General features: G+C 39.7%; 1 protein-coding gene across 2 annotated transcripts in view; it reads right to left on the bottom strand.

Annotated features, from left to right (window-relative positions):
* Positions 1-12,547, bottom strand: part of TMEM132D (transmembrane protein 132D) — a 280,697-nt gene that overhangs the window by 265,726 nt on the left and 2,424 nt on the right. Inside the window, exon 1 of one of the 2 annotated variants that reach the window (XM_074606266.1) lies at positions 754-2,027. The exons of the other annotated variant lie outside the window; for it this stretch is intronic. Coding sequence (XP_074462367.1) covers positions 754-868 — 115 coding nt within the window. The 5' untranslated portion in view covers positions 869-2,027. Of the gene's footprint in view, positions 1-753; positions 2,028-12,547 lie in introns of those variants that run through there. 2 annotated transcript variants of the gene reach the window in all.

Here is a 12,547-nt window from a genome sequence, read left to right as displayed (position 1 = left end):
TTTGTTTTCCACTGGAATGCTCAGAATCATCTAAATTAAGAATTGCAAAAATACATTCACCTTTTGGCTGATGATGCCATTGATGTAAACTTTAAGTTCAAAGGAGGATTTAAATGCACACAAAAACATGTGCATTGTCTGTATTCTGGTTTTCTGATTCTTGCTGTAAATACACTCAAGGGAAACAGGAAGGTATCACTGAGTCGCCTGAAGTCACACTGTCAGGACATTCAAACACCACTCAGCATGCAGAACATCTGACACCTGGTTCAGGCTCTCATCAAAGATTTTAAACATTTCAGCAAACATGTATTTCTGTGGTCAGTAAAACATTGCCAGCCAGTCAGAGATACAGGATTTTTAATTTGAAAAATTACTTAGAAGATAATGGTGGGGCAACTAACCTCAATAGCTTGTACCTCTGAGGATTTCAAATTTACAGATAACAAAGCCTTCGCAATCCAAAACTGAGTTGCCACCTATGCTCGTCACTGGCATCTACTACATGATCAAAAGTACAATAGGCAGTAACAAATGCTTTAGTAAATGGGTAGGCTGTTTGTCATAATCAACCAAGAAAAACTCCGGCCACTCAGGATTTCCTATCATGATATCTTTGGTTTTGACTAGCACATGACTCCCCCCAAGTCCTTGAGGCGTGAATTGTGGGTATCAACAGTCAAGGCATTACAGAGGCTGTGTATGAGAAATAAACAAGATGCAGTGAAACAGACAGAAGAGACTGAGCCTTACCTTTGGAAAAAACTGCTGCCAGGCTCAAGAGGAGAGGTGACAACAGATGCCCCATATTGCTAATCCCAGAAGTGCACATCCTAGGGTTTGTGGAGAAGTTAGGGCTCAGTTTCATACACTTTGTAGTCAAAATAAAAATCGGTCAACTGGAGAGGCTACATTTCAGAAAAGGTCATCTGGAGAGCACAAAAAGCATTTCCTTCGGAAAGAGGACTTACTTCTCCAGCTTTAACCCTCCCCTTTCCTCCCTCCTTTCTTCAAAGCAGATGATGCTGTGAAAGAAGAACCCTATCCTCTCAATAAACAAATAAATAGGAAACAGTTCTGGTTAAAATCTCAGTCCCAAGCCTCAGCTACCTAAGGCAGGCAAACAGCCCTCTACACCAGAACACTCCCGCGCCCCGGGGTCAGGCGCGCTAGGCAGGGGCTATGAGGCTCCGCGCCGCGCACCCTCCGCCTCCGCGGACGCAGATTCGCCTGCCCGCTCCTGCCCGCCGCCGGGCTGCGCCTCACAAAGCCACGCGTCCCGGTGGAAAAGCACGTCTGCTCCCCGGGCGTCACCAAAGTTTTCCTTTAGGGGATGCTGATCAGCCCAGAAATCATCCAGACACGGAGACAGGGGGGTTGCTGTTGCGCTCTCTCTCTTTTTTTAAGTTCTCAATTTCCTCATTGACTTGTTTGACTTTCTGCAAGAGAGAGAGGGGGCAAGCTCGGCTCCCTCCAGAAGGTCATTGCCACAGATGTGCTTACTGCTCTCGGGGCCGGCGGGCGCAGCGGCCGCGACCGGCGGGGATCTGCCGCCCCTGCGGACGCTGCTCGGTTGGAAAGCGAACCGGGGCGCCGGCCCCGGCCCTCCCGCCCGCCCGCCTCCTCCGGCCGCGGCCCATCCTACGCCTACCGCCGTTGCTGTTTACAGAGAGACAGAGATTTAAACCGCGAGGTGTCGCGAAAAAAATAACAAAAAGAGGAGGGAAACAAATAAATAAATAAGCACACGACCCAAGCCCCGCCTCGCACCAGGCAGCCCAGCAGCCCCAATCCCCGGGCAGCGGGGCGCGGAGCGGGGCGGGGCGGCCCGGCCCAGCCCCCTTGGCCAGGGGAGACGAGCACCGCCACCGTCCGCAGCTCCCCGGGGTTGGTGACCGGCGGAGGGGCAGCGGTGGCTCCGTTGGTACGGGCAGAGCGGGGCATCCCTGGCGGCATCGGTCCTGGGGAGGACGCGGCTGTTCCCTGCCCGGCTGTCTCAGCCGGGCTCCCCCGAAGAAAGCTCGCAGGGCCGGCCCCGCGGAGACACATGCCGCTGTGCCGCGCCGGCGGCGCTCCCGAAGCCCAGCGGCCGCGGCGCGCAGGGCAGAGCCGCAGCCGGCCGTGCCCTGGGGCAGTCACAAGCCTGGGCTTCTCCCAGCACCCAAACAAACCACATCCCTCCGGCTGCCAGAAGCGACAGAGCGCGGCGCGTTGGCATGTGTACACTGCTGCACGTGGCGAGGTTTTGGCTGCTTCCTTCGTCCAAATCGATCGTGCATTCAGCTCTCCCTAAGTCCCTGAAACAGGCGTGAGCTCAGCGAAGGGTGGTGCAGCCGTAAGGGGGAAGTAATGCGAAGACGGTGTAGTAAAATACTGCGTACATATTGCAAGAGCAGCAGGAAAAATGCCTACGTTTGGTCTAAATAGTGTTCAAAAGTGCTGGGGAAAAATAACCGACGTTAGGTTTCCATTACAGAAGGTATCAATGCGAGAACCATTCTGCTAACCCAAACATTTGGTCAAGCTTAATAATGTGATTTATATTATCCTTGGCAAGAACTCACAGCCACTTTGTTCCTTCACAAGATACATATTTGGAAGCAATAAAAACATTGTTCTTATACTAACATCCACAGTGCTGAAGCTTTAAAACAGGTCTATCAAAATAAACTTTGAAACAGTACACTGTGTTTGCCAACACTGAGAAATACATGATCAACCATGCAATGAGAAAATGCTGTATTTTGTGTGATGTTGTGAATTCATTTTAGACATTCACGTCAGCTTTAGAAGTATTATCAATCCCAGAGAGGTTCCCAAGACCCGAAATAAAGCATACTTCTAGAAGTGGCATTATGGCTGAAACATAAACATACCATCTCAGAACATCCACTATCTGAAAGAAGATAAAAAATTGTTATTATCATGATATATAGTATATTGTGACCAAAAACTTACAATGTTGCCCAACACAGGAGAGTTATTATCAAATAATACTCTCTATCCAAGATAAAACAATCATCCTCTGGAGGACGAAGTCAATGCCCAGCTTCGTTCAGTAGTAGGGTGAAGCATGCCAGCATACCATACCAGTTAATCAGTATTCTGATGGATATAGTCTACCAAAAGTATGAAAAGTGCAGAGGAAGAACTTTCTCTCCAGATAGAGATGTGAGGGGGTTTGTTACCAATTTTTCTTTACGAAAATAAGAAATCATTTACTGAAACAACAACAACAAAAAAAAAAAACCAAAACACCAAAGCCCAGATTCTCTTCTCTTTACTTTTACAGTTTCTGACTCTAACGCCAGTGCTTGGCTTTTGCTTTTTGTTATTTTATCCAACATTTGGAGATGTTTTGTACAGACAGTTTTACTGCCTTCCAGTCATTGAGTAACTAGACCAAAAGATAGAATGGCAAAAGCAGTAACAGAATTGCAGAGTGAGAGGGAGTTTTAATGCCGGTCATATTACATTCGCAAGATAGCTTCTTTTCCTTCTTTTCATATTTTGCAACAATGCTACTGAAACAGCAGACTTGGAAGCACTTATTTAATTTTCCAGCAAAAATATGGAAAATAGAGAACCTAGGATCCTTTATCCAGGTCCAAAATGGTGCTACTCACCAAACAGATTAATTTCCAAATTTGGTCTTGTGAAAGAAAAAAAAAAATTAAGCTAGACTGCTATTTTTTCCTTAATGTTTTTAAAAGTCACTCTGAAAGCTCACTAACTAATTATTAAATTTTAAGCATCAATACCCTTTTCACTCTAAAGCACTCTGCAGACATTTCACTTTTAGTAGGTTGTAATGGACACACAATATTTTCTCAACATCCTCCTCTTCCACTATCCCATCGTCCCCATGAAGCACCTTTGGGTCTCAAGCCTTCACAAAGCTGACTCGGGAATATACTGCTGCCTCCAGTCCCTTCAACCATGAGTAAGCGTACTCATTTCCTAGGGATGCCCTGCACAGAATAATCTTCCTTTTGCATTGGTGGGTATTTTACTGAAGTGACAGCTGAAGGTAGGGCCACTTGCCAAATTTCACTCTGCAGAGTGGGTGTCCCAATTCTAGTTTCTTCCTATGAGTGCAGGTGACAACACTTATGCTCTCCAAACTCTAGCCTGGCCAGCTAACCCTTTTGTGATGAAAACCCTTCCTAGACACCACTCACGGAAAATTACATCAACTCATACTACTCAGTAATGAGAAAACATCTTCCTGTTTATTAGCAATATGTTATTTTGGCAAGTATGCCTAATCTTTTCTGGGTAATTAGCACAACTAATTGTGAAGGAAGAACTGGCTTTAGGAAAACACAAGAGAGAACGGAGAGACCTGCATCCCCACAACCTATGGCTAACTGTAAAGGTAGTAAACTGATCAATCTGCATCCAACAAGTTAATGATAAAATCCATCATTACCCTGAGACTTCTTGTTTCATCTTCAATGTGATATATCAACTGATTATATATATATAATCTGCTTTATGTAATTAAAATTGCTAATTATTCTAATCAGTTTATCAATTCACATTTTTGTTTGAGGTTGTGGGATTTTTTTGAGACAGTAACGTTCCCTCATTCTAGCCTAGCACAGGCTAGAAGTGTAAGTGCGGGAGAAGCCCTATTGACACAGCAAAGAACAGCAGCCTAGAGAAAAGACTGTAGCCAGGTAGACCAGCAAAAATGTTCCTCTGCCTAGTTCTCTGCCACACTCATATATATACAAATATACATGTAAACATGTGGAAATACAGAACGGGTCCAGTGATCTGAAAGCAAACAATTAATTTCAAAAGCCAATTGCATTCTAACAGTTTTCTCCACTGACCACAGACCTGGAATAGCAGGGCGTTTTGAGTCTTTTAAACTAAGCAGTTATACATTTTTCTCCAAACAGATTTTTCACTTTCCGTTAAACTCCGAGAGAAAAATCCTGGCAGTGCTTACTTTACTACTGATTTTTAGAAAGACCGATTTTTACCCCCATTTTTTCCCCCCCCACATTGCTTGAAGATTGCACAGAAGGCATTGAAATGCATTATCTGTGTTTGTTACTGCACAACATCCAAAATAAGGCACAATTAGAATCATAGATTCAGAAGATAAAAAGATATCAACATGATCAGTTTGACCTCACAGCAATTTTATACAATTTAATGTGTTGTCTTCAAAGCATTTAGTAGTCATGAAGCAGCAGGTGTACTGCGACTGTCATTCACAAGGCAAAACATAAGTTGTTCCACTGTTGTTTTATGTTTCTATCGCTCATTTCTTCATCACATCTATCTGCAGTCTTTTCTCTCTGTTTGGGTAATGCAGAGTCTTTGGGGAAGGGATTTCTTTCTATCGCATGTGTACACTACATCTTGGCCAGCTGAGTCACAGTCAGCAGCTGAAGTCTTTTTGTGATGCTCCCACATAAATAATATGAAAAACAGAAGACGATAATGGGAGACGCCACAAAGACCAAACTGAGTCACGCTCTTCAATTTCATTTTAATTTCTGGATCTTACTCTCTTTTGACATTAACCAGCACTTAGATTTTTGTTTTAGTGACAAGAGGATGAAGCGTTAAATCTTTGTTAATTTGTTTAAAACTAATTCTTATCTGTTCCTATCTGTACCACATATGAAAATAAAAAATAAAATCACTTGGTTTGCTTATAATGCTTCAGTTGTATGAGAAAAGCAGATTCAGTTCGAAATCCTTACCAGGTGGAAATAAAAATCTATTTGACAGTTTGTAGGTCTACTGTCCATGGCAATACCCCTTAGAGTGCCTATCTCTTCAACGATCAAACGCTAACCTTAGTGGTGAATGGTATTTCTATCAGGCTACTTTATGTTGCTGGGCTTGCTGTCAGTTCACAATAGCTGAAAAAGTAGGTGACGTCAGTCAGAGTTTTCACTCTCCTTTACTTGTTTCCAATGAAAACTCAGGAATAGCTTAGTTCCAAATGAGTTCTAAAAATGACAAAGAACCTTATCGCAATACAGCTAGGCTGTTATCAGTCAAATCAGCAGCACTGTAGTAGACAAAAAGTGTATCTAAGAGGGCTTTTTTATTTGAATTAATGAACTAATATATTAACCTGCTTCATCTGATGGTAGGATTTTAAAAGCTGCTTTGGCTGCAAGTTACTGTACTCACAGTACAATAAAGTGCACTGATTTACAAGGACCAAATCTTGTAAGATGCAGAGGCCAGCTTGAATAAAAGCTCAATAAATAAACTAACCAGTAGATGTGCACATCAGGAAAAAAAAAATCACTATAGGAAGAAATATATATAGTGAGAAAATGCACAGGTACAAAGCAAATTCCTTCTTCCTTGTTGGGTTGAACTCAAACCTCCACAGCAGTGAAATGCTGTGTATTAGTACCAGAACTTGCCAAGTTACAACAGGTGATCTAAATGGCTGGAACGTCTATAAGTGTTAACACGTGACAGTGTCCAGTCTGAAATCTGATGACATTCTCAGTGATATAATTAAGAAACTGACAATGGTGTTTAGGAGCAGATAACACGAAATAACAGAGAACGTTACTATGACTGTCCTGAGATGTAACTAGAGACAAGTTGACATGATGCCTTACAAGCAAAGAGGACAAAGCCCATTTAAAGTTACTATGGAGGCGATGAAAACATTTCCCTGCAGGCACTGCCAGCTTCCTTTTTTTAATATCTTTGTTTATATCAAATGAAAATGAATAGAGGAATAGGGCAGATCAAAGGTCTCTGTAGCCTGCTATACTATCTCCTATAGTTGCCAAAAGCAGATGCATAGGGAAGAATGTAAGAATAAGGCCAGAATGCATAATAATTCCATAATAATTCCCTTAAATGCTCTGTCAACCTTCCATACACTGAGCCAGAGGTGGTCTCTATGTATTTAGAACCCCTCAACAACTCCGAACGCACATTAACTTTGGACATAACATCTTGGTTCACAAGAAAAGGATCTCCACAGCCCAGCTGCACCTTACATGCAGAACCATTACACGCAAACAACTCTCACTGCCGACTCTGCACCCAAGGGCTTCTGACCTTTACTATATGCTAGTGCTGTTTTGAGAAAGAAAAGGACTCAGCTTTATCCCTGAAAAACTTAGTGTTTTCAATATGAAACAGAATCACTGCTTTAGATAAATGTCCTTCTCTTCATATAGACTGAATAAAAAACTTCTAATCAGAACAAGTGTGGCATGTGGTGAATACAAAAAAAAAAAATTTAATCTTTTCTGCTGAATTCCATCCAAAGACTTTTTCCATATTTAATTAGTAAGCTACTATAGATAATGATTTTTTTATCATCTACAGAGGCTTTTTTATTCATCACATAGATCTTCAATTTTAATGGAAAAAATACTGGAAATAGAGCAATTTTATCAACAGGATTTTAAAAATGCAGCTTTTATGCTTAATTGACTGACAAGTTTTAGTAAAAGAGTCATTAAATACAGTAATTGTATTTTTGTAACACAGTACTGTGAGTAGGGGCCAGATCTGCAGTGATTATAAGTCTTTTTTCAGAACCAGTTCATGTTCTGTTCCCGATACCTCTTAGAGTCAAGGAGCCCAGTCCTGCAAAACTGTACCTCTCAGGTACAGCATTTATTAGTGCCACATACTGATTACTGTGAGTTAGATTTTAAAGGTAGGTAGCTTCCCAAAACCCAGTGAAATATGGGTATAGTAATTTATAGGCTGACTGTAGGTTAATATGAAATACACAAGGAAACACAATACAGCCCAAGAATTTGGAAGGAATTAGAAACACAAATACGCAAAGAATAGCAGCTCTGAATAGTTTGTGCTCTTTCACAAACATATCTTTGTAAACACATATGGTGTCTACTAGTGTACATTAGACCTTAAAACAGTTGCCTGTTTGGCAGTACAAATATTACTAAACTTCATAGCAAAATAGGCTTGTTGCTATGACAAAAATCAACCATGGTTCTCACCAGATGCTTGTTAATGATGGAGCGCTAGTGACCCCTAGTGCTGTGTTTAGTCTTTGAGTCTTGATACAACACCTAAGACTCATTACAGGAGGTGCAACATATTTTCTCCTCTAAAATTAAACAATAATTGGCATCTGCTGAAATAAATGACAGAAGTGTAAAGACAAGGAAACAGCAAAACAAAGGCATTAGAACAAAAAGTTCTACTTCCAGTTTGTTTTCTATTTATAGATGTCAAATAATAGAGTGAGTACAGTCCCTTAAAGCACACTTACTGATCATATTGCTTAATATGGTTTCAAAAAGAATGGGATTACTTAAATTAGCTAAGCAAATGCGGTTTTGAAGGACACAGAAAATATTTTTCTGTTTTTCTTCCTATATCTGTATTGGCTATTGAAAAATTGTTGTTGCCCAAAATATTGTCAAGGTTTTTCTGAGATATTTTAGTCTGCATAGTGAACTCTACATATGTTAGATCACACTGTATATTAAAGGTACACCTATAAAGTGTAAGTCTAATAGATTTTTAATGAAAGATAAACCATTGTTATGTATGATGGGTTCTGTTATCTGCTTATAGGTAATACCCAGCACTGGAGTGCTTATTACAATTTTTAGTATTATATCCACATTGTAACACTATTAGAGTTTAATAATTTATTGTCTCTTTATAAACTATTTATGAATGGAAGATTAAAGTAAGTGTAGCAAAATGAGTAGTTACGTGGAGCCGAATTCAAACCCAGTGTATAAGAAAGTATACCTTTTAACACCAAATCTAGTTTTGCTAATTTCTTTTAGTACAGTAAGAGATAGGAATAACAAATACATCAAGAGGAAAAAAACCCCTTTGTAATGCAGAAACTTGTAAGATTTAAAGGTAATTTCCATAAAGACACTTAAAATTAAACAGTTCCTCTTTTCCCCTTCTGTTTTTTTTTTTTTTTGGTTTGTTTGCTTTTTTGGGGAGGGAAGTGTTTCAGATACATTGCACAGACCTCCATACCCCTGTCTGCTCTAGCCTCACTTAGATTAGAAATGTCAGACGTAACCAGGGCAGGTCGGTTTTGCAGAAAATCTTAAAGAAGTTATTTAAGTTTAAGATATTGTTGTGGTTCATCTTTAGCAAAGGTTTACCCTCACTAAAGCGTCAGTCATCACTGTAGGCCTAAAAGCCACTTCAATCAATTAAAGTGACTATAAAATGTTTACTGAATTCCAGTTCTTGAGATGTATCCAGTTTCACTAATTCTCCAGGCTTCATAACCATTATTTTTTTGCATAGAAAATGCTTGATCAGCGATGTGGAATAAACAGGAGGTAGAAGAATTAATGACATGTATAATACACATATTTACTTTTCAAGACTTCTTTAGAGCAGACAGATATTGCACACAGTTCAACTACAGTCACACACTGAAATTTTTGCGTGTTTTTCCAAAACCCTCATTCTTTTCACAGATGGGAGACCATATGGTAGGAAGCCCTTATGGTATATTGGAAACAGCTTCCACATTATAGTAGATTTCATATTGAAACTGCAGAGTCAGTAAATGGGAGGAAGCAACCGAAGATATCTAGAATATTTTAACCTTCTCACTATAAACATTGGCTGTCCTTGCAGTTGGAGCTGCTGGAGAAGGAAATTGGGAAGGGAAAATTACACTAACTCTATAAACATGTGACAAAAAAAAACAACTTTAAAAATAAAATTCTATTAAAGAGATACAAAGTTACATGCAAAATTGGAAAGCTGAGGGATTAGAACCTGCAATGAATTTCCAGTAGCAAAATTGAAAGAAAAAGTAAAAGGGAGAGAATAAGATGGTTTAGGAGATTAACAAAAAGTTTGATTTATTTATTTTTTTTTTAATGGCTTGATCCTAAACCAGGTTTACCAGGAACTACCTTATGATGCTTAAAATTCCACCTGAAGGGAGTTGCTGGCGCTCGGTCTGACTACACTGTTGTTCTAATTAGCAGTCCCCAACCCCCAGAGGCGGCACAAGTTTGCTGGCTGTTACATTTGCTTTCTGAATAAAAGCTGCACAGCAACTGTAAAAGCCTACAAAAATCCATATGGGGGAAGTGAAAGTTTGGTTTTCTCTTTCAGTTTCTACTGGGAAAGTGGAATGTAAACTTTTAAATACATTGAACTGAGTTGATACTGCACTCTAGTGTATCATAGGAGAAACAGTCTTGCCATGGAGGCTGGCTGGTAGAGAACAGGCAAAGGAAGCACTTAAACTGTCATTTTCTTGAAACACCAGACAACAGACTAACGTCAAGCCAATTTTAAAAGCACAAACCAGAAAATCAGTGAGTTAGCTTGATACTCTATCCTCCAAAATAGTTTGGTTTTATTATTCCCCATGACAAAAATCACATAGGAAAAAAGTCTTTCCCAAAGAAAAATCTTTCATATATAAACAAAAAGTTTCCAAATAATCAATTAAACATCAGTCAACAGATATTTTATTGGAAATATGTTGTTCTGTAGTTAGAGGTCTTCCCACAGCTGCCATCCAGCTAAAATGCATTAAAAAAAACGCAGGACAAACACTGACTATTCTTTCATTGGGCTGAACAATGTTAATTCTACCGTACACTTGAATCTGCAAATTCCCTTCCTCCACATAGCTCGTGTTTTCATGATTTGAGCTGTCACCCATGGTGTTATTCATACACTTATACACATAGAGGCTTGAGAACTATAGCATTTGCTGTAGTGTGAACTACCAAAAAAAACAACCAACAAAAAATAAAATCCCCCACAACATTTTGCTCATATTCTCATAACATTGAAAGATGTCCATGACTACTTTAGCCACCAAAACTTGAGGAAGCTTTTCAGTTTGGAATATCAAGCTGCAGCTACCCAGAACGATAGTCTAACCATTACCTTTGCTGTATCAACCTGTACGAGATCAGTAAGGGACACCTAGGCTCAAGGTCAACACAGTAACTAAGTGCAGAGTGAAACTTTCATGAAGTGCCATCATTCTGAATACTATTTTAAGTTCACTATATTTTTGGGGAGTACTAAACTGAATGCTGTCACCTTCGTTCCAGCAAGGTCAGCCATTACCGATAGAAGCTGCCTGAAGTTTAATTGATTTGTGCTTTTTGATATGCACAGGCCCTGGTTCTGGATATAACAGCCTTCCCTTTGCTGCCGTACAATAGCTGTTCTCCAGACAATCCTCCATTGCAAAGGTTCTGAGGGCCTCACCTGTAGCCTGCTGGTCTCTCACGCTAAAAAGCATCTAGCTTTTATAGAATTTAGATTACTTTCTCTGAAACCTTGAGTCAGTCTAACATGTGAGGGTATTAACTCTATGCAAATGCCCAGTAATGCTGTAATATTAGCACAAAAATAAAATCCTCTGAAAACATAGCAGACTGAGTTCTCAGCTACCAGCTCAGAGTCTACTGAAAGCAAAACACACAACTCAGAGAGCACCTTAGTGGCTAAGGTCATTAACAACTATTTTTTCCTGAGGTTAATGAACATAAGCAAACATCTTCTGTAGATTAGATGCTCCCAGGAAATGCCCTGAGTCATGATCATTACCATGTCTTACATTCAGTATAAGTGCTTTCCATTCAATTTATAGCATTTTCTACCTCAGCATCTCAGAATGGCTTAAAAATATAACAGCATTCTTATTCCTACATCTTATAGATGAAAATTCTACACAGAATGGGAAATGAAGTAACACACCTAGATCACAAGTTATTGTAGTACAATCAGGAGCAAAACCTTGATTTCCTTAGTTATACCTAATCTTGAGTGGTTTTTTAGAAAGTATATTGTTCACATTCTCATTTCTCCAATTAGCTTTACATGTACACTAACGTTATGCAGAAGACAAGTTCAATTTCACAAAGGATTTTACATTTGATTTGCTCTGTAAAAACCTTTTATTTCTCTATCAACTTTTATAACAAATACAAAAATGAAAGACAAATACAAACTGAAAGACAAAAACATTTAATCCTGATGGGTTCAACTATTTTTCCTGGTATTCTTCCAAAACAACATTCCAGCTAAACTGACCAGTGCAAGTAGCAGTATGATGCTTGTAAGAGGTAAAGTGCAAAGGGATAAATATGGGGAAAAAGATACTGATAGACACTAGCTCTTCACACTTGAAAGACATATATTAGAGTCATTGTAAATTTATTTTGGTTTAAACATCATCTCAGTGCTCATCAGCAGTTCAAAAGCCAAGTACAAATTTAGGAATGCTTCTGGGTAAATGATGCTGTAATCACAATGGCGTAAAAACATGAGGAAGACAAGGCATAGGGGTGGAGGCAACATTTCTCTAACTAAGGTTGAGAAGTAGGCAAAGATTCAGGTACTTAGTTTTCTCTTCAGACTCAAAGCACAGATTTCCGAGTCAAATAGAAGTTAAGATCAACATCTCTGAATGTTAATAGACACTTTTGTCAGTTACACCTGAGAAAAAGATAAATGCTACATGTGAAATTAGAAAAAAATATTAGTAAGAAGAGAGGACATAGCATGGTTATTCCTATTGAAAGTGTAGGTAATT

The sequence above is a fragment of the Larus michahellis genome, chromosome 13 (genome assembly GCF_964199755.1).
Source record: "Larus michahellis chromosome 13, bLarMic1.1, whole genome shotgun sequence".
Lineage (NCBI taxonomy): Eukaryota > Metazoa > Chordata > Aves > Charadriiformes > Laridae > Larus > Larus michahellis.
Note: the sequence above shows the minus strand (reverse complement) of the source record. Positions and strands in the feature narration are given on the sequence as shown.